At 35.6% G+C, this 23587-nt stretch overlaps 3 protein-coding genes across 6 annotated transcripts in view; 1 reads left to right on the forward strand and 2 right to left on the reverse strand.

Moving 5' to 3' along the window:
- Positions 1 to 6792, reverse strand: part of LOC101744696 (protein Wnt-11b) — a 31894-nt gene extending 25102 nt beyond the window's left edge. The window contains exon 1 of the mRNA XM_004924608.5: positions 6536 to 6792. Coding sequence (XP_004924665.2) covers positions 6536 to 6612 — 77 coding nt within the window. The 5' untranslated portion in view covers positions 6613 to 6792. The remainder of the gene's footprint in view (positions 1 to 6535) is intronic.
- Positions 1 to 23587, forward strand: part of LOC101743353 (TAR DNA-binding protein 43) — a 490523-nt gene that overhangs the window by 334809 nt on the left and 132127 nt on the right. The gene's annotated exons all lie outside the window — the stretch shown is intronic.
- Positions 9640 to 23257, reverse strand: LOC101744550 (transcription initiation factor TFIID subunit 6). Of its 4 annotated transcripts, none has more exons than XM_038015918.2 (13): positions 22837 to 23247; positions 22512 to 22762; positions 22105 to 22393; positions 21626 to 21777; positions 20754 to 20933; positions 19698 to 19867; positions 19472 to 19622; positions 18131 to 18303; positions 14722 to 14894; positions 13822 to 13937; positions 13361 to 13438; positions 11636 to 11725; positions 9640 to 10687 (listed from the first exon to the last, which is right to left on the reverse strand). In XM_038015918.2, exons 2-13 carry the CDS (start codon positions 22746 to 22748, stop codon positions 10592 to 10594), a joined length of 1905 nt encoding a protein of 634 aa, XP_037871846.1. In that variant the 5' UTR covers positions 22749 to 22762; positions 22837 to 23247; the 3' UTR covers positions 9640 to 10591. The 4 variants fall into 4 exon arrangements, with proteins under 4 accessions (XP_037871846.1, XP_021202636.2, XP_037871847.1 ...); XM_021346961.3 differs by having other exon boundaries at positions 11627 to 11725; positions 22837 to 23243; XM_038015919.2 differs by lacking the exon at positions 11636 to 11725 and having other exon boundaries at positions 22837 to 23246.

Below are 23587 nucleotides of genomic sequence, written 5' to 3' on the forward strand. Positions count from 1 at the left end.
GTAGGACCTCTTGTGAGTCCGCACGAGTAGGTACCACCACCCCGCCTATTTCTGCCGTGAAGCAGTAATGCGTTTCGGTTTGAAGGGTGGGGCAGCCGTTGTAAGTATACTTGATACCTTCGAACTTATATCTCAAGGTGAATGGCGCATTTACGTTGTAGATGTCTATGGGCTCCAGTAACCACTTAACACCATGTGGGCTCTGAGCTCGTTCATCCATCTAAGTAATAAAATAATAATAATAATAATAGCGCATTTACTTATAGTGTTTTTGTCTATTTCGTGCAAAAAAATATTTTTATTGTTCTTTTATAGTCTTTTCAGGTGGAATAGTATACGGATTATCTGGTGGTCTGTGGTCGTTGTGGTTTATAGACATCAGCAATACTGGAGGCAAAACTAATGCTGGTTACAGATTAATGATGCATAATTATGAGAGCAACTGACACGCGGGTTAACACTATCTCACTCGAGCGTGAGACGCATCCGCCAGCTACCGTAACACGCCATATTAGGTAAAGTGAGTCAGATTGTTCAACCACGGGTTTTTTTATTTTTTATTTCTTAGATGTGTGGACGAGCTCACAGCCCACCTGGTGTTAAGGGGTTACTGGAGCCCATAGACATTTACAACGTAAATGCGCCACCCACCTTGAGATATAAGTTCTAAGGTCTCAGTATAGTTACAACGGCTGAACCACCCTTCAAGCCGCAACGCATTACTGCTTCAGGGCAGAAATAGGCGGGGTGGTGGTACCTACCCGTGCGGACTCACATGAGGTCCTACCACCAGTGTGCACATTAGATTGCTGGCCGCTGCACGAAATTAAATTACTAAGCGATAAACAATTATTGGTTTTCCTTTGGTATATAATATTGTTTTCCAACTATTTACTTCGGTTTACATCCTACAAAAAATTATAGTTAAGAATCTATAAGTTATTCTACTGTAACAATAGCTTTACGATTCAATGTGTATATATTGCTGAATTATTTGTTTAAATAACCTCTATATTTACCAGACGGTTCGAAGACTTATTAGTCTAGTAGACTTATTAGTTATAATAGTTTATCGAGCGGTTAATCGGATCATACATTTGCGTTTTGTGTAACTCCGGTCTACTTCTCCAGACACTATAACTACCGACTTCCTCTTCGTTCGTAGGAGGTAGTTATCATACCTCAATTTTCACTGCTCCTTAATTCATTCCTTAAGTATTGGTAGTTCAGTATGTTGGAGGCCCATAGGTAAAGCTTTAGTCTAAGCACGGAACAACCGCCTTTCAAAAGCAATTTAGACAGCCGTTGGTAAGAGATTAAAAAGAGGAAACTTCTTTGAATGGCTAATTAGTCTACTAATATCAATTCCAATAGCTTCTGAAAATTATTAGAATATAGTCAAATATAAAGCTTATTGGATGAATTTCTAAAAACAACTAAATAGTTCTTTTTTATAACACAATTAAAATTCTCAAACTCCCTAATGTTCGTTAGCGTACACACCGGAATGACATCATACGTAATATCGAGTAGAAATAAAAATCGACGCTTCGAATTGTGTCCAACACGAAGCAATAATATAAATCTTATGTATAAAGTGGCTCGTATTTCACCTTCGTCCGTAAGCACATCACGAGAGTTTACGCAGCACTGTAGGGGGATTCCAATAAAATCAGAATCGTAAAACTAAGACGGCGCGGCCATATAAAAATACCTAAGAAAGCATTAAGAACCGTCCCCTAATAATAAGTCCCGCCAGATGCACGGGACGGCCGACTGGAAAAGTCACATCGGTAACTCGAGCGAAGGAAATTATTTTTTTCGGTCTACCACACACGTCCCTTGCTGGCTCGACGAAAACTGGAGACCGTTTCCCTCACAGGAATCTCTTACACAAGCATTTTACTCTTAAAGCTTGTGGGAGCATATTAGCGGACGGTATATTTTTACCTAGAATATATTATTACGAACGAAACGTTCAGAAAATATGCTTCCATAGTTTTTTTTCGAATGAGTTTATTTATAAATCTCCTCTGTTTTGTAGTAGTTCTAGGATATATTCCGTAGAAAAATTCACGTCTCGTAGTGGTTAGTGGTGAACACCTAACTTTATACCAATTTACTGCAAAGCTACTAAACTGAGTTTATTATCAACATTCAGCATTTTTGTGGTGAGTGCATTTTTTATTTACCTGTGAATATTGGAAGGAATCTGAATCACCCTATTGATTGTTTGGATCTTGACGTTTCCAATAGTAACCAGCAATGACTTAGATACCTAGATAGGGAGATTGAATGCTAATCTATATATAAGTATATATAGATTAGCATTCAATCTCCCTATATATAATATATATTAATATATTATAATATATTATATATAATATAATGATTTGCTGTTTGTTAGTCTCGCTAAAACTCGAGAACGGCTGGACCGATTTGGCTAATTTTGGTCTTGAATTATTTGTGGAAGTCCAGAGAAGGTTTAAAAGGTAGATAAATAAGAAAATGCTCGGAATTAAATAAAAATAACAATTTTGTTTTTCCTTTGAATATATTATGCATGACGAAGTCTGTCGGGTCCGCTAGTTTTAAATAAAAACGCCTTTGCCTTTAAAAGTAATAATATAATCCACGGAAAGAATTAACGTTTTAGTCAAAACAACATTGCCGATATTCCTTCATTGATAAAAACGAGTAAGAACGAAATAATTAGGGTATTACGTTGGCCCGATCGACGAAAATCCCGTTTCACTGGTAAAGCTCGCATTTCACGGGATATTACCGGGTGTAATCTCGGGGCGAATAATTGCCGGTTGCACAGAACAACGCTGCTCATTAGTGCAATGTTCAATTAGGGAGCGTCGATGGACGTGAGTTCAGAGTACCGAACAACCGAGCCGTATTACAACTACTTTGCATCCGGTACGAACAGACGTATAGTTAGTTAGCCTCATTAAAATTGATTTTGAATACTCCCGATTTCAAGTACTTTGTACTAATTAAGAGGCTTTGTTCCAAAAGATTTAAGTAGAAATTCTCGATTGTTCTCTAATTTCATTGGTAAACTAACTATGCATATTAATTGTAATGTTGAATGAAGTATTTGTGAGATTTGTTTTGTATACCTAATGAGTTAATTAGGATTTAAGGTAGAGTATTTTGATACAGGAATCTTGAAAAGATTGAAATCAACAAGTAAATTTTCATATTTTCTTGCAACGATAAGAGGATTTACTGTATTGTGATCAAGATGAAATCCAAGAAAATTGACTCCCACTTTTTTCTGGCTTAATGTTATTCAATTTACTAGTGGTAGAGCGTAATATAAGCCTTATAGCGTATTTAATTATATAGATAGCCGTTATAGAATAGAGTTGAGACATCGAAAATGTTCTAACATACACTTACTATTCCTACGTCATTTATTAATCTGTAATTCAACTATAAATCATACAGGAACTTGAATTCGACTTGACTCGTCCAGGACGATTCACGAAAGAAAAACATAAAACAAAAATTAGCCATTTACAATTATCATCGTTCAATTATTTAGGAAAGTGATTGGCGGGATATTATCATCCGTGTACAGCAGGGGTTCCCAAACTTATTTGGTTTACTGCCCACTTTGGGAATAAATTATTTTTTAGCGCCCCCATTTTTTCACCTACTTAAAAACCATTATAACGAGAGCTCAGTTGGTGTTTAAAAGTCCTCCTAGATGAAATTACAAATCGCCTCCCAAGCTTCTACACAACGCCCCCATTTTTTTTTCAGGGTCTCTCACCGCCCCCCTTTAGGCTTGCAGCGCCCACAAGGGGGCGTTATCGCCCACTTTGGGAAAGGCTGGTGTATAGAGTAAAAAATAAGAAAAACATACTGTATACATTAATATATAACACAATGGATCACAGCAGTCAATTTACTGATCTAATTTACGGATTATCGTTTTCTATAGGCACAGCTGATTCCGATCCGGTGGTAGATTGTGCGAATCACTGCTCTTGCTAGGGCTAGTGTTACGAGGGCGGCACTGAAAATTTCGGGAATTAACGAAGTGACACAACATTACTATTTAAAAATGTATTTATTGCTTTTCTAAGTATTCTCCGCGAAATTTGACACATTTTTCCATACGATGGAACCAATCATTGAAGCACCAATCAATTCCATTTTCTCAACGACTAAACAAGTTTGACAAAACCTCGTGACAAGACCGAGAATCTTTTTTTAAATAAATAAATGGTATTCGATTTTTAAAACCAAGGAGTTTTCAATTAAAAAGATTTTAACATGACAGGAACAGTGGAAATATTCCATTCCCGATACTTTTAGTGCAGCCTAGTAGCATATTCTCTTAAGTTGAGCCTGTGAGCACACCAACCCGTCCCGGCGTAGCTGGAATTGCCTTTAGATTATCAGCGAATAGGTATGGAAAATTACTTTTTAATTAAGATATGGTTAATGCATAATTTGTTTAAGTAAAAATTGAAATAATGACGACCAGCAGTGGTCGTCTGTGGGCTGATAGAATAGAAATAATGTATAATTATTAACAGATGGTCTCGTTAAAGAAAGTCCGAGATCAGCAAACAGCTACGGTCTCAGGAACGGTCAACCTAAATACAATCGACTAATCAACAAAACTCATGTCTCAAAATGCGCGTCAATACATTACTGCTTCAGAGCAGCAATAGGCAAGGTAGTGGTACCCAACCGTGCGGACTCACAAAATGCTCTACCACCAGTTACACAACAGATATAAAAATATATATATATATTTTTTTTTATTGCCTTTGTAGGCAGACGAGCGTACGGCCCACCTGATGGTAAGTGGTTACCGTCGCCCATGGACTTCAGCAATGCCAGGAGCAGAGCCAAGCCGCTGCCTACTGCTTAATACTCTCCACAAGCCTCGTTTGAAGAAGGACATGTCATAGCGTTCGGGAAACACCGCGGAGGGGAGCTCATTCCATAGCCGGATGGTACGTGGCAAAAAAGACCTCTGGAAACGCACTGTGGATGACCGCAGTGGCTCCAGGTAGTATGGATGAACTCTACTCCGGTGGCGGGCGGTGCGATGGTAAAAACGAGACGTTGGTATCATCTCGAACAATTCCTCAGAGCACTCCCCATGGAACATGCGGTACAAAATACAGAGGGACCCGAAGTCCCTCCGCAGACCCAGATAATAATAATATGAAATGGAAATGAAATTTCAGGTCTTTGAGGATAAAGGGAATGTCTTCCACCGAGAGATCGCCACTGGTCGGAAGACAGACAGACTCAATACAAATACATTAGTGTAAAATCCAAACGAATTCAAAATCGAATGTAGCTCTTAGGAACTTACCTGTGCAAACTGATCTTGAAAATGTCGAGTGATTCAGGTTTTTCCAAATACCTTATCTTTCTTTTTTTGTGATGGAGGGGTTACTGGTGCCTTTCCAGAAGCCTTTTTAGTTTCACCAGAGCATATAGGCGCGCAAAGGCTCAGCCAAGAGGGTTGGGATGCACCTCCAAAGGAGACCTAACTACTAAAAAGCAGCTGCTTCGCGAATGAATCTACTACCGAATCGGAATCGCGACCCGCTGAGAAGATCCGGCGAAAAACTCATCGGGCTGATGTTTAAGTTGGGTTACACGTCGAACTCTTAGCCGAGTTCGACGAGTACGGTTACCGGAGTCCTTAAACCTACTCGTAGTATTAGAGCTAAAAGAGTCTTATGCAAAGGTAACTTTTCTTTCTGTGATTGCCAATGCTATCTATACCTACGAAAATTAATTACATAAAAATGTGTATATTTTATCACAAACTTTTTAAACTAATACACTTTTAAATTATCTACTGGACAAAAATATAAATTTATTTCGAAAAAAAAAATGCATAGTTTTTAATTTTCTATCTTATATTCTATCTTAAATAAATGAAAAAAGAACAAAAATTGTGGAAAATTCATTTAAAAAAATTATGTCCGCGTGGTTCTTTAAGGTAAAGTTAATTAAATAAATAATTTAAAAAAAAAACGTGCTCATATGTGCCAATGGCCCTGAAATGGTTAAATTATCAAATCTTACTTTGGAAAAATTACACGCACACGTAATTATTCCACGATAGATTTGCAAGATTTCCATGCAGAATTTATAATGATGAAATAAATTAAGTACCTAACAAATAAGATGATTTAAACAATAACATAGATTGTATTAAAAGGTTTAGATAAGTAATGTTCTACTCTCTTCTTCAATGTTTAGGTGAATTACCATCGTTCAAAAAAATAACAAATATGTATTCTCGAAATTTAGATGAATTACTAATTGAACGTAGCATAGTAGTGTTATTCTATAATTAAACAATTTAATATATCAAAAACGCTTTATGTAAGTAATGATTATCTTAAATAAATATCTACGAAAATAAATTTGATTTTTTTTTAGACAAGGCTTGCCAGATCTTACCCTTCGAATAGAAATAGGCCTAACAGAAGATTTGTCTAGTGTAACCAAAAATTTTATATTAAAATATTATACTTACAACCATCGTATCGCCTTCGATGAAGTTGGTAAAAACACAAAGAAAATAATACAAACATAAAACACAAAGTAACGCATCACAAAGTAGAATTCGTGATTTATCAATTCTAACACTATTTACGCGAATATTTTAGGCGCGAAAACGTCGGCATTCGGATTCAGTACTGGAACAAACTGGAGAGCGGACGCAGCACGACTGAACACCGCCGAGATGCGTCTGCGATATAACGCGGAGTGACGACTGTCGACCACCTCTGCTACTCGCGGCCACTGGTCAGGCAGACAGACCCGCCGTATCCACTACTGCTCAAAGACTATTCCGTAGATTAGATACCTATAGCCATCCTACTTCGGCGATTTGTATAATCTATACGTTACTACAATATTTCATACAAAACAAAAATTATTATCTTATATTTACATTAATGATAGTACACGCGGCACATACCTACTATCATTATTCTTCTTAGTAACTTATGAATAATTTGAAGGATGCTTGTGTACTTTTCGTTACTGGTATAGAATGTTTTTAAATGTTAGAAGTCCTATCTTTTATTAGCAATCGCAAGAGCTACTTTATAAAGAAATTTAAATTTATTGTGCACACGCAAAACAATAAAGATATTTCAAGTATGTAGGTATAACGTTTTATGAATTTGAATCTAGAAAAAATTCTTCTGAGAGACATAACGTTTAGGCATTTATTAAATTCCTTTGTCCGTTGAATCGTTGAGTCGGGCGGGCGGGCGGCCACGCTCCCCACGCAAACGGTACAACCCACTTATCAATTCAGTCGAGTGGGCATTCATTCATTGTGAAGCATTGTACCTATTATGTGCAGATTCGGTGCCTTTTTAACGGAGCACGTTATCGACTTCTCGAACATGTTTCTTTTTAGAACAAACAACCTCATTGTACTTACGATTCTCCACTTAAAATATTCTGTGGGAATTTAAATGATACGATGTGCTTAATTACGTCTGTCGTTTATTTTATCTCTATTTTGAAGTGAAATAATTGAAGTAATCTTGAATTTTTCCATAAAAAAACATTCTAGATTCAATAATATAATAATATGCTTACTATAATAATCCTTTGATACATTCTTATTTAAATTTAACAAATCATTTAAAATAGTAAACTCTGGTATGTCGGTATATATAAGATAATTATTAAAAAATATAAACGGTGACCTATAAAGTAAAAGAAACAAATCAGCAATTTATTAAATAAATAGTAATTTGTTGGCGCACATCTACAGAACTGTTGCATAGACTTTTTTAACTTTATAGAGGTTTTTGAATTTGGAGCAAATTATACCTAATCGAATGTTGTAAAAAGCTATAATCATCTAAAGTATGAAAACTTTTAGCACCCTGGGGAAATAATTTACGCCAGTTTTCATCCTAGTGCTGAGCACGAGTATTTCTCTTTTTTTTATTGCTTAGATGGGTGGACGAGCTCATGGCCTACCTAGTGTTAAGTGCAGAGCCCATAGACATCCACAACGTAAATGCCTCTACTCACATTGAGAAATGAGTTCTAATGTCTCACAACTGCACCACCTTTCGAACAGAAAAGCCTCACTGCTTCAATGCAGAAATTGGCAGGGTGGTGGTTCCTAATCGTGCGGACCAGTAATTATGCAAATTATGCGGGTTTGATTTTTATCACACGATGCTATTCCTTCACTGTGTAAGATAATCGTGAACATTTGTTAAGTACGTATTTCATTAGAAAAATTGGTACCTACCGGCGGGATTCGAACACAGGTGCATCGCTAGATACGAATGAACCGGACGTCTTATCCTTTAGGCCACGACGACTTCGGCACGATGATGATGGCTACAGGTGCTGAAATAATAGGTTAAGGAAAAAGTATTTTCGTATTATAGTATGATTATAGAATGATCATTGTTCTATACTCTTCGTATATATACTGTGTTACTTACAATATTTTGTATTCAAGTTTAACAATATTTGCTATGTGTATGTGCATTACTATGATTCTCGTGTTGTATTTGTTATTTTATCTGTTCTCCACACACTCATCACTTTTAATTATTATTCTCATAATCCTCTCGCAGGTCTGCTGGAAGAGATTTCTTAAAGAAATAAGCAGTGACTTTGTACATAATTTTCCTATTACTCTCTACTATTTCTTCTTTTTTCTATGTACATAAAAAAAAATATGTGTGAACTTGTAACAAAACTCTTTTTGGCTATACTATTTGTATCTGGCTGGTTTTGGTATCATTAAAAGTTTAAATTTTAAAGAAGATAATTCCAAATTCAAATTAGGAAAATGTGTAATTTTTATTTATTTTTCGTACTGTCAAGATGAGTGAATCTAATGAAGAAATTCGATACATTTTAAAATTTAACTACAAAAAAGGTAAAAATACAACGCAAGCCGCGAAAAAAATTTGCGATGTTTATGGACCTAGTGCAGTCAGTGTCTGTGAGAGTAGCACTTTGGTATAAGCGTTTTTAATCCGGAAATTTTGGTGTCAAAGATGCACGTCGCTCTGGTCGCCCTATTACAGATAAAATGCGAATAAAAAACATTTGAACTGAGTAAGTAAAATGGGTTAGCAAAAATCGGGTTACTCGAGGTTTTTATTTTTTTACTAGTTTTTTTTTGGTATGAAACTAACAAGTATTGTACCATTTTACAATCCTGATTAAATGCGAGAACTTTGAATGTCATTTGCCACGGCACTTTAGTACTTTTTTTTAAAGGAGGGCCTTTCAAAGTCGACAAATTTTGAAAATTTTAGATTCATAAATTAACAAATAGTCTTCATTCTAGAAAACTTGGGGCAGTTGTATCATTATTTTCGACTGTGATTCTAGAAATGTATTTACGGTTCCAAAGTTTGTTCATTTAAGAACCATAATAATAAAAATTAACTAAAATAACCGAAAAATGGTTACAGTTTGACCAAATTTCTAGATTTTTCTTAAACGCCCATAATTTGCAAACTGCACGAGATAGATTTTTTTTCTGATTTTTCTCATGAAGGTTACAATCAATCCCGTTTCGGCTTGACGTTGAGTTCTGGGACACCCTGTGTATTTTTTTTTCCACAAAATAAAACTCAGTTATTATTTAAATCGCAGGTCATAGAGTTCGTACCATAAGCTTTATTTACAGCCAAATATTACATAATATCACATTTATTACTAAAAAAATCTTATGAAATTGCAAGGAGATACATTATTCAGACAACGGGTTAGTTGAATGAGTATCAAGTAATTCAGTAAAAAGGAAAAGGTTTCTTATTTACAAAAGTTATATTTTGTAGAGTAGTAAATTTGAGTGAAATGTCACGTGCTGTTTTTTTGCCAACAATACAGGTTGGCCAAGACTCTGCTATAGTAAGAAGCAGGCAAATTGATATAAAGTAAATGCTAAGTGCTAAGACTTACTCGTTTATAAGATTAATGCTATAAAAACACGTATGAAAACAAAGTAACTTGTCCAGTCTTGTCAAGTGCAGGCGAACCCCGTTAATTTATACATAAAAACCGATATTGGTAGACCAGCAATTAAGAGCAACAGTGAGGCTAGACCAGCGGTCGGAGATCCGGGGTAAATTACCCCAAATGGGGTAAAATTAAATTTTGGGGGGTAAAAATGAAACTTTTGTGAGTAAAAAGTATATATTGAAGTGAAACTTCTTTAGAATCGTTGTGACTTCAAACTCGATGAAACGAAATGAAATGAAACGAAACAAAAAAATAATATTATTTTTTTCAAATTCAAAATTATCATGGGGGCTATAATATTTTGGTGTGATAATTTAAAAAGTTCCCCGACCGCTGGGCTAGACTAATTGCTGCTTACAACTTGCCACTGCCTGCCTAAAACATGTATTGTTAACTTAACAGCTACATATAAAAAAAAAAAGATAAATCATCAAATTTATTTGTTTAACGTACCACCATAATCAACATATTGTCATTTTTTAACAAACGATTGGCAATAAGTATTTTCTCATAATTAATTCTTCTTAGATTGTTTGATATAGGTGAAGTTGAGCTTCTGTGGCTGTCAGGCGAGATGAGAGAGGTCGTCTAGTTCAGGCGGAGGTTGTGGTCCGCCGCCCCCACGAGCGAACACGGGCTTCGCCACCACCGACACTGGCGCCTACAGTAAATAATTAATATATTGTGTGGTTTTATTAAATACGAAATTTTTTGTGATCCAGAAGTTATTTTCGCCCCTAACAAAACTCCTAATAGATCTATAAAATCGTATAGGATCTTATGATTAAGGATTTTTGTACAATTAGAATTAATTATTGTTTTATTGATGGTAAATGAAAATTAAAACATTTCAAACAAACAATTAAAAATTTAAATGAACACTTATCTCCGGGAAGGTACTTACACACTTAAAATACTATTTCATCTTTCAATCGCAAATACAGAATGAAGCTCCCGTTAAATTAATCTATACCTGTAATGTGTAAATTATGTGCTAGTATATTATTATGTATATTCTTACGAACAGGATACTATTGTGTTCTTGTTAAATTATTAATTTCGTGAGATATTTTTTATACCTAAAAAAGGGAGAACTGTATGTAGTAAGTACTTTTCGCTTCGTTAATATAATTATAGAGATAAAAGACTGTGATGCATACAATACAACTCGCCTAGTATATTATTCAAATCCACCCAGAAAAGCAATAAAGAAAGCATCAAAGTGGTTCTATGATCCTAAAGAGTGTATGAGGTATGTGTATGCGTGTGCGTTTGCGTGTCTTTCTCTATCTGCGTGTGTATGTGTGTGTGTTCGTGTGTCGTGTGTGTGTGCGTGTTCGTGTGTCGTGTGTGTGTGCGTGTTGTGTGTGTGTTATGTGTGTGTGTGTGTTGTGTGTTGTGTGTGTGTGTGTGTTGTGTGGTGTGTGTGTGTGTGTGTGTGTTGTGTTGTGTGTGTGTTATGGTGTGTGTGTTGTGTTGCTTGTGTTGTGTGTGTGTGTGTGTGTGTGTGTTTTAAGCATATGTGTGTGTGATTTTTTGGGTACGTGTACGTGTGCGTGGTAATGTGTTTGTGCGTGTAGTGTGGGTGCGTGTCACAAACCTGGCTGACCTGTCCTTGGTTGTGCTGCGGCTGCACTCCGACGACCATCAACTTCTGCGCTGCGCCGCCCGGCGCCGGTCCGCTCGTCACCACCACCGACTACACGTGCACAACCCACACGCTTAACTACTACGCCTTCGTGTGACGCTACGTTGCGTACGTATTACGCTTATTAGAGTCCATAGCAAAAACGTTTCGTTTTACGTTAAATATGCATCTCTCCAGCAGGCTGATGATGATGATGCATATCTTTATGATAACATAAAATTTGCGTATGACAACCATGACATACGTTGTATGTTCGGCGTATTCCGTCGTTTTTTTTTTTTTAAGTTGTGTTTTTAAGTTAAAAATGATTTATTTTTTATTGTAAAACTGGTTTATTATTATTTATTTATATTAACAACAATTACTATTTGAAATGTCGAAAATGTAATCGAACGTAATAGTTCAGTTTTTATTTCCCTGAACTTACACGGTAAAATCTCTTGATTCCGTAAATATGCCGCGAATTATGAAATCTTTAGCCGCGCATATATGAATTGGAACATGTCGCATTTTTTTAATCCGCAAATAGTGAAAACGCGAATGATGGAAGCCCGAGTAATGAGCTTTTACTGTACAAAATCGTCCTGTGTGATTCATTGATTAATACAGAGCCTAAGCTGCGAGGACTACTAACACGAAATTTTGGCAAATAATGAGTTATATGCTGTAAGCAAGATTTATTTATTTCACCCATGCATAAAATATGGCTCAGAAATAAACGCACTTGTATATTGGTGTTTTTCAAATTTTCACCCCAAAAAGGGGTAGAAAAATACACATGGGAAGCTCGTTAGTTTCGAAACATGAAACGCAACATTAAAGCTTCTTATGTAATATTTAGGAAATAATATCAGCACAATGTCCTCCTCATTTACCCGTGCGAAGTCTGGGGACTAGGATCTCATAAGCCGTACGTAAATATATTATTATATATATTTATTTTTAGTTTTAATTAATGAAGAATTATCTTAGTAGGTACTAATATTTTAGTTTTTTTTAGTAATAGTACCTTAGTTATCAGTTCAAATCAATTTAAGCGATCGAATATTTAAAACATTTTTTTTTATTTGAAATGACTCAGAATTTGTAATATTTATCAAAACAATTTTGTTGTTCTAACAACAAAAGTACCTATATCATATTTCTTTTGATTGACAAAAACATTGCAACGCGTATCTAGTAAATAAGTGTAGCTTTGTACTATTCTTAATAACTTCAAAAACAATCCGACGTTCCTATTAAAAGTAGTTGCTTATAGTTTTTTTTTGTTTTTAAACCAACATACGTCATGTAATTCCGTGCAAAATTTCAAATTACAAATATTTGATATTCTCATGCTTTTTGTGAGGACTCATGCTACGTCTACCTTTTTGTGCAGTTTACCATTTCTTGATTTAAGTAAACCAACCTTGTGGATAAATCCAGATTGCGGACCATACCGTCCAAGATTAGCTTAGGACATCACACCTCTCAAAAAACGAGTCTTACTTATCGTGAACGTTCAAAGGATATCCAAGACTTGTTAACAATACAAAGGTGTGGTGAACTATGGTAAACTTAGACGATATGTCAGCAATATACCTAAAAACGTCCAAAAGACAACATCAAGCTGAGGTCCAAGATGCTCCGGTCTATTCTAAATTTCTCACTCATTCGTGTTAAATTGCTAGTTCAGTTAATGCATACCTGAACGTTTTGACTCCTCACTATGGTTGGCTGCGAACTGTGTACTACGATGTGCCCCGTACCGCTCGAAGATTGAATCTGATTTGAACAAAACCAATCTTTCGATATTTAATTACGATCGATTCGGATTATCCAATCACTCTTGGAAAAACATTTACTATATATACAGGGTGTTGTTGACACGACTGTTTTTACTCAAAATTTTATTTTATTAATCTTCTAATATTCGAGATAACTTTTAAAACAAAACAAAGGTGCACGAATTACATAACAAGCCCAATAATAATTGAGAAGAATCTTTGAGTTTATACTTGTATTCTAAACACTCTAATTAGTAATTGTTGACGAAACGAAATAAAAAAGTTAATGATTGTTAATTAATTTTTTGTAATATTTATGTATTTTCATAAGTGTAGTATGGTCACCTTAGTATTGTATTGTAATTGTTTTTTTTAATATACCTGTGTAGGTTTTTGCTGAGATGCGACAATGACAAATTTCTGTGGCGGCGGTGTAGACGGGGCCGGTGATTGTGGCGTCGATGACGCTATCACCAGGTTACGAGTGGTCACTGTTTCTGTAAAAACCAATGTTACTTTAAGTTTTCTCTTCATACCTTCGTTCCAAATTTAAAATCTTCTGTGTGACATTTTAAGCCAAAACGATGTTTTCATATATTAAGAAAGTCATTTTTAATACATCTACTCGGCAAATACTCCGATGTGCGTATCTCAACACAAATTTCACTATATTACGCGTCAATCTTAAAAAATCCTAAGTGCCGGTTTGCATTTTATTGTAGAACAAAGTATCCTATGTGCTAAAGGAATGTTTGCATTTTTTTTTCTTTTCAAAGGTAGTTTTATTAAATTTTCTCGAAAACCACGTTAATACCCATAGATTTCAAATCTGCAACGACGATATATTGCTTATAGGAACACTCACACAAGCAAATCTTTCATTCAACTGATACAAAAAAAACCTAAAATTACATTTTTAACTCAAACAACTTTATTGTTTTATTGAAAGTGAAGTTTAAATTTAATCCTGGGTTAACAATTATTTTTTCGGAAAATCAATTTTCGTGCGTGATATTGTTTGTAATTACCAGTCTAGTGTTAGCAACACTCCTGGCTTGAGCCCGGTTAGCTCACCTACACGTCAAGGCGAAGCTGAAATAGCCTCTCAAGGTTAGCAGCATCATCATCATTCTTTCCTATTACCCTCTGCTGGGGTCGAATCAAATCTTTCCATTTACATCGGTCTTGGGCAGTCTGTGCTAACTCCTCCCACGTCATGTCCAAGACACCTAGCTCCTGCTCCACTAGCAAGCTAGCAGCATAGGTAGGAAAAAAACTTACCAGTCTTTGTAGTATGCGATATATTGGAAGGCGAAGGCGAGGGCGCGGTAGGCAATAGGGGCGGCGTGCAGGTGACTACCGCCACGGCGCCTCCTGCGGTACTGCACGAGGGAGACGAGCGTATCTTGCTGACGGCTTGTTGGAGACTAGGACCCAGGTACCCGAAGTCGCGCCTGTCGCAATCATTTTTAATAGTTTCAAAACTAAGTAAAGTTTTATGAAATGTATTTTTTTATCACTCTTTTCTTAACTTGTAGAGGAATTAGTTGTTTTTATTAAAATATTGGATATGAATAAATATGCTTGGCTTTCACTATCGATTAGATCATTACACACATTCTCATATTAATTATTGTGTCGCCAGAGCAAACTACGAACACACTTCTTTAGAAAATAGTGCAATAAAACCTTATGCTTTCGACTCGTTCATGACAACGCAAGTAATGGCTTACAAAGTAGACCAATTATATGGGTCGTCTATCATAAACTGAGCCACGGTAGCGTTTTGTGTTAAGTCAATAAAATTACAAATCATTTTATGTCTAGGCAAAAAAAAAAAGTTTTAAATCTTGCCAGACATTTTCCTCCGATTTTTTTTTTTTTATTGCTTAAAAGGGTGGACGAGCTCACAGCCCACCTTGTGTTAAGTGGCTACTGGAGCCCATAGACATCTGCAACGTAGACGCGCCACCCACCTTGAGATACAAGTTCTAAGGTCACAGTATAGTTACAACGGCTGCCCCACCCTTCAAACCGAAACGCATTACTGCTTCACGGCAGAAATAGGCGGGGCGGTGGTACCTACCCGCGCGGACTCACAAGAGGTCCTCTACCACCAGTAATTACGCAAATTATAATTTTGCGGGTTTGATTTTTATTACACGATGTTATTCCTTCACCGTGGAAGTAAATCGTGAACATTTGTTGAGTACGTATTTTATTAGAAAAATTGGTACCCGCCTGCGGGATTCGAACACCGTTGCATTGCTTCAACACGAATGCACCGGATTTCATATCCTTTAGGCTACGACGGTATTTTAATCTATACTAATATATAAATCTACAATAGTTTTTACGGATGTTCCGTTATAACATAATATAGGTATAGGTTAATATTTATATGAGCGTTGGACTACCTAATAATAATGACAATAAATAATAATGTTAATTTTAAATGGCCAGCGAAGCGGGAGAGTACGGCTAGTTATTTATAAAAAGACATTGCAAATGAACACGACAATTGCTAGTGTACGGCAATACCTCTTCTTCTACTTTATTATTCAATAAAAATCGAATAGTTTATAATCTAACCTTTTCTCTGTAATTGAAAGAGGACATGCGATGTAAAAAACGTTTTGTTAGCGTGATATGTCATTCTTATTATTGCCTACTTTATTTTGTATGAAAATGTCAGATTGTAACTTTTCTAACGTTTTATCTTTAAATACGTGAAGCAAAAACTTTGTATCCCTTTTTACGAAAATTGCGCGGACGGAGGAGTATGAAATTTTCCACACTTATAGAGAATATAGAGAAGAAGTGCACAATGCTAATATGTTTTTAAAATAATGCATAAAAGATACATTAAATCAATAAAGAAAACATTACACACACTACATACCATGTATTTGACGCACACACGCATGCATACTATTTATTGTCAAACTTTTGTTCTTGACGTCTGTTGTCAAATTGAGAATAGATTAAATATTGTTTGTGTTTGTTAACATTTTTTATAGTGTAATCTTGGCGAAATTTGTGATTATAGAAGTATAAAATACAATCATAATAGTGTACAAACTTACAAATTACAATTCCAATTAATTATAGTCGAATTTCGACTACTGCGGGACCTCTAGTTAAAATAAATATACGATTAACGACTTTAATAGGAGTTTTAAGTATGACATGGACAGAAGTAAAAATCACTAAAATATTATAGAAGTATTTTTAAAGCTTTTAAATAAAAACTTGTTTATTTGCGAACTTGAATAAAACAGTATACTTGAATCTGATTTAGATCTGATATATCTATAATATAATGTATGTCTTTGTATGTAATTTATCTATGTAAATCTGATATAAAAAAATGTTCATAGATATTTAATCATTTCACTTGGCTATTTTTGGACTAAAAATTAACGTAATTTTAAATGTGGCTTTCATGAAAAAAAAACATTACATAGGGTAGCATTCCAATCGCAATCTATGTTATTTTTGGAATAAGAGGGTATGTATGCCGGGATTCTGCTGGCCCGATTCTTATGATTATTTTTGCATCGCAAAAGGGGGTCCCTGGACAATTTCCAATTACAATTGGACCCGTTAAGGCTTTATTATTATTATCAGGACAAGACAATTGCCGGGCCCACCCATGATAATATATATTCAATTCTTATAATGACATTATATGGAATCATCACAAGTAAAATCAAAACCGAAAGGTTGCGATAGTAATTCTTCATCAAGAACAGTGTATGATACATTTCTAGTTCATTTTTCGAGGTCCACAATGTGATTGAGTTACAAAATAAACACCATTCAGCATACTGACTAAAGGTAAATGTAGTGGAAAGTGGTTAGCTGATGGTCTGATAACATACCTGTATCAACTGGTACCTATGCTCAGACGGATAGCAGAAACCATGGCCGTTTTCTAATTACAGCAAAAGAGCGCATTATGCGGCATAATGCTCAACTATGCTTCAGCATAATTCGGCAATTAACCATTACTTAATGGTAGTTTTCCAATTACAGAGCATAATGCGACTCAGTGACGCACAATGCCGAATTATGCTGAAGCTTAGTTGAGCATTATGCCGCATAATGCGCTCTTGTGCTGTAATTGGAAAACGGCCCATGTAGCGAAAAAATAATGCTACGGTAATCTATATAAAAATATTGCCAATTTATAGAAGAAAAAAAATTTCTTCTGTGTTTGATCATTGATATTCTTTTTGTTCATTAGCTATTGAAGATCTTTAGACATTTTTTTTGACATTGTTTATTTTCTAAACGTCAATAAGAAATAAAGAAAATGTTATACAGTACCCGGCGATAAATATTGCACATCGACCGTGGGAAAGAGATGGTTAATTTTTGCTTTGTAGAGCGTTATATGTGTCGCACATTACCTAATTGACATTTAATCTCCATAGATACGGGATCGTTGGTGTTTCATCGCACACAGATAACGCTCTACAATAATAACAAAATTAGACGACAGTCTCTTTCTAAATATCGATGTGCAATATTTATTGCCTGGTACTGTACCTAGGTATATAAAATTAATCTAAATTTTTAGGTGTCAATAAATATGCGCGAATATCGACAATCACTGACCGGACATGAGTAATAAAAAGTTCAATAGGAAATCAACAGGACGATTCGTGTATAAGACGTGACTGACTTGTAGTCTTCGGGTTGGTCGGGCGGTTGCCGCAGTTGTCGGACGACAGGGGCCAGGACTTTCAGCAGCTGGTGCTTGAGGTTGCCGGCCGCCAGTCGGTCCGCGCCACCGATACCGCTCAGCGCGCCCTCCACGCGCTCTCCCAACCAACGCACGCGCGGCAGAATGAACACCTGTAAAAAAGGCGTCATCTTACCAGATCTAACATGAATCGCCAGATTATCACGCCTACGCAGGGTCGGATTGAAACATAATACTGCTCCTCGGTACCGGAAAAAAATCTGCTGGTAGGACCTCTTGTGAGTCCGCGCGGGTAGGTACCACCGCCCTGTCTATTCTGCCGTGAAGCAGTCATGCGTTTCGGTTTGAAGGGTGGGGCAGCCGTTGTAACTATACTGAGATCTTAGAACTTATATCTCAAGGTGGGGGGCGCATGTACGTTGTAGATGTTTATGGGCTCCAGTAACCACTTAACACCAGGTGGGCTGTGAACTCGTCCACCCATCTAAACAATAAAAAAAAACCGTGCCAATACTGTAATTTTACCTAAATTTATAATTTATATATTTTATTTTTCAAAATTAGGATGACTAATTTATTGCGGAAACTTTATCATATGTCATATATTTCAAAAACATAAATAAATATATATATTTTTTTCTAACAATTACAAATTTTGACTAAGGGTGACTCATAATTATATTTCATCAAAAAAAATAACTAATTATATTTCTTTAATTATAGAAAATAGAAAAATCGATTATTATTTTAAATCTCCAAGGAAATAAATTGATTAAACCATTTTGATTATTAATTTTTACCAAAAGTGCCAAAATTATAATTGACAAATAATGGATGAATTGAATTTCTTGAATTATCAATTAAAAAGGAAATTATTAATTATTAGAATTAATTAATTATATTGAGCAATCTTGATAAAACTAAAAAAAAAAAACTAAAAATTTTGCCGCCCTAAAAAATATGCCGGCCTGGGCACTTGCCCCGACTGCCCCTAGTGTAAATCCAACACTGCGCCTACGTGTCTGGGCCGCCGGTACACAGCCATCAAATTCAACTAAAAACCCGGCGTGCATAAGTTAATTCACGCACGACAATGTTTAACGCGCCTATGTAGAGGGCGCTGCGTGACGGCGTCAGTGTGCTTAGTGCGAGTTTTTTAACGTTCTCGATGGCGTAAAAGTTAGCTTATATTCGTACAGAATGGGATCTTTTGCATACGTTTGCCACTAGGGGCGCTGTTCCAACTGCATACAAAATTGGGCTAACTTTCACGCTATCGAAAACGTTAAAAAACTCGCACTAAGCACACAGATTACTCACTTTAACGACTTCGGGGCCCAGCTCTGCCAATCCTTGCACGGCTCCATACAGCGACGCGAGAGGAGTCTTCTCCGATTCCTTCATGCTCGCCATAGAAGGACCCGTTTCGTTGTTTGTTTGTGAAGGGCACTGGAGGGCTTTCGCGAACAACCTGAGCGCAAAGAATTTTCGTATAGTAACTACCAGATACATTGTGTGACTTTAAAATTTATTCAAATTAAAATACCTGGTGACTCTCGTTTGTAGATTATTGGTTGAAGTATTGAATGTTTTGCATATCTGAGCCATGAGTCGCGCGGCGAAATCTCGCAGGGCCCAGTGGTTATCCATCTCGGGACGAAGGCACAGCTGTCGTGATACTATGCATGTCGACACGGACGGAATCAACTCGTGTAACTGCCCAAACAATACAATTTACTTATTAAATCTGCAATTACCTATAGACATGTATGAGTATCAAATATTGAAGCGTGGCCGTAGAGAGAATGGCCTATGGACTCTTATGCCATGGTCTAGATTGGACAGATAACATTTTGTCTAGAAAATACGCATCTAAGACGTGTTTACGAATGAATCCTACAGTGCAGGAATAATATTGGTCTCCTCTATGATCATAAAATCTAAACCTCCAATTTTATGATGTGCAACTGCGAAACGAGTGTCAAGACGTATTAGTGGGCATGCACCGCCTTATTTTTATTAAGCAGTATCGTTTTATTCGTCGTTTAAGCGACATTTCGTTTAATACGCGACACATTTAATTTTATCTTTGTAATTCGGTGTATTCGTGACATTTATCTTTGTAATTCGGTGTATTGTTGTAATCTTGTATTATGTTCGGTTTTAATGAACTTCAATTAATTAGCTTTACTCCATTCAAATAGCTCAAGAAGTTTTTTTTATGATATTTTTTCCAAATTTTAAGCTTTAAATGGTTCTCCTCTGTAATGTTGCAAAAATGCTGCTTAAACCAAATTGCCTTTCACCCTTTGATATACATTCTTCTCGTTGACTAAACATAATGAAGATATACATTCTACTTTTATATTCATTAATTGAAGTAAAGACACTGCAATAAAAAGTGGAAAATCCCAACATGGATGTCATTCACATTGTGGAATATACAAACTTGCATGATCAAAGTGAATAAATAATGTAAGTACACATTTATTGAATTTGAAATTTAATGATTTTTATCTTGAGACTCAATTCACAGTTTCAACATTTGATAATGTGACGAAGGTTCTCCATAATTTTGTTATTAATAGGAATAACTACTCACATATTTTTCCAAATATAGTGACTGGTTATCAAGTAGTGCCTTAACCATTCGCATCAGGTAAATGAGAAGAGCCAGATTGTTTTGTACGACATTAACCTTCACACCTTCAGATATAAAAGTACACATTCTGGGCAACATCTCGTGTAGTCCTGGGTCACAAGCTAAGGACTGGAGCGCTTCCTGCAAGATGAAGAAATTTGTAAAGCAGAATACAAAATTATTTTTTTTCAATTATTTCAGATCTTTCACAAATAGAATAACATACATATAGGATATCTAAACCTATTAGAAAATTCTATACTTTGTAAAAAGTATGGTTGGTGATCTTTGCCACCAGTTATATATTTAGTGAGTTAGGTCTTGTTTAGACTACACTTGAACAGCAATGGAAATTTAAATATAGACATCTTTTGCTTAGATGTGTGGACGAGCTCACGCCCACCTGGTGTTAAGTGGTTACTGGAGCCCATAGACATTTACCAGAAATTGTTTTCATATAGTAAAAAATTTCTGCCGTGAAGCAGTAATGCGTTTCGGTTTGAAGGGTGGGGCAGCCGTTGTGACTATACTGAGACCTTAGAACTATATCTCAAGGTGTGTGGCGCATTTACGTTGTGGATGTCTATGGGCTCCAGTAACCACTTAACACCAGGTGGGCTGTGAGCTCGTCTACCCATCTAAGCAATATGGATATGGTTTTCCATAATAATATTGTGAAATAGTTTCTTTCAATATATCTACTATAAATATAATTATGTAATGTATTTAATGAGAAGATATGCAACTTTTTAAGATTCAATATTAAATGGAAGAAAAAATTATATGGTGTTCATTGTTTTTTTTTTTTTCTTTCTATCAGGGTAGTTACTTACAGCACGTCTTGTTTCATCACTGCCAACACAGGCTTCTGTGATTTCTTTATAATAGAGCTGCTGTTCAACACTCAATTCATGGGTAGCAAGCTGTTTAACATGCACAGATTCTGATGCTTTCAATCTTGCTGCTTTGCCACATATAGGTTTACCTGTAATATTTATATTTATAAAAAAATATTATCTTTCACACCCGCATAGAATCGCTTTTTTTTTAAATTGTAGCAGTGGTAAAAAAATGAGGTTATGATTCCAATGTTTATTCCTATACATATATTTGTGTCAAAATATCATTTGCAATAATCTCTTGAAAATACTAAATAACTTGTTACTTGTGTACTTTAATTCAGATAATTCAATCAGAATCCATATTAAGCCCTACCAATTATATTCTTCCAGTTTTGTATCTTTTCTACCATAAGTAAAATTAATTAAACCCTGTGATATTCCTATCAAAACAACTGTTATAGTTATCTAACCTGCAGAATCTTTATTGCTTGGTTTACTCAGTTTACTTATTGGATCAACAGATTCAAGTTTCTGAGCTTCTTTTGAAAGCGGTGGTGGATTTTCAGGTACTGTTGGTTGAACCCCATCCACACTTAGCCAATGTGCACGAACAGATACATCCAATGGAACCTTTGGGGGTGGTGCTGATAGGATCTCCGAAAGATCTATCTCTTTTTCTTCAATGAAATGGAGTTCTCTACCTCCTCCAGATGCGAACCTAAATGGCAGCGAATCAGGCTGAATAAATCCATATTGACACTAAAATGAATGAAATAATATAATGAATTAAAAAAAAATATTGTTAATTTATCATAGGAGACCATGGAACACTTAAAGCCATATTTAAATATTGCTTTAACTGCAGATATTAAAATACCTCATTGTTTTTTATCTTCAGGGCATGATCTATATCTGTAATGGAAAGTTTTTGTCTCTTTGAGTGATGCATGAACTTCATGGCATCTTGAACAATCACTTTCAAGCGATATGTAACATCATCAGCGAGTTCCTTAGCAGCGTCATCGCCAAGAGTGGCGATACCAACACTCTCTGCTATCACTTTCATGGAATCCAACGTTAACGAAGATCCATAAGCCAATTCTGAGTCGCCCATGATAGAAATTAAATCTATAAAAAAATAAGGTTGTGGTTTATGAAAGTTGTTAAAGTTCTCAATTCAATCAAAGGGAGCATATGAATACCTTTAAGATACGTTGACTACAGCATTAAACAATGATTTATCACCAAATTGGTTACGATTACGATAGACCCCTTGTATCACTGTATTCTTTGGGTTAATCTTTAATTTTTTATTCCTGCTTTTTTCTGATATTTTCCTGTTGTGATAAGGTAAAGTTAATTAATGTAGATAAGTAGGTAGGTATGTACCTGTGTACCCTAATTTATTTACTATTTGGATACAAGTAGACATTCTACCATAGATTTTTTTGGTACAACATATTCTTCTTCTTAGTTTTTGGATCCGGCACGTTTGTGCATTAGCCAGCGTCAAGTAATAAGATTTTTAGGAATCGCCGTTTTAAGTAGGTATTTACAGTTTACGAATAATAAAAAACGAAGGAAACTTAATCAATTGGCATGAAATGCTGCTTATGCTGCCCATGCTCTATTATTTGTCTTGAGTGTGAAAAAACTGGATGAAGCTATTTTATGCCAATACTATGGACATGTCACACCCAAAATTAAAACTACGGTCTCATGCCATAAGATGGGTGTAGATTATAATGTCTATGGGATCAAGTTGAGTGCATGAGCTAAGGATTGCGTAATTTATGATTTTTTTATTAAGCCAAGTAAATTTTATGACAACAAATAGAAACCATATTTTTTTACATTTTTAAGCATTGCTTTATAAAATTGTTCAGTAATGCATGCCACAGAAAAGTATTCCAGAAAATGAACAGTTATGAAACAAACATTTTTAAATTTGTG

The sequence above is a fragment of the Bombyx mori genome, chromosome 15 (assembly GCF_030269925.1).
Source record: "Bombyx mori chromosome 15, ASM3026992v2".
NCBI lineage: Eukaryota > Metazoa > Arthropoda > Insecta > Lepidoptera > Bombycidae > Bombyx > Bombyx mori.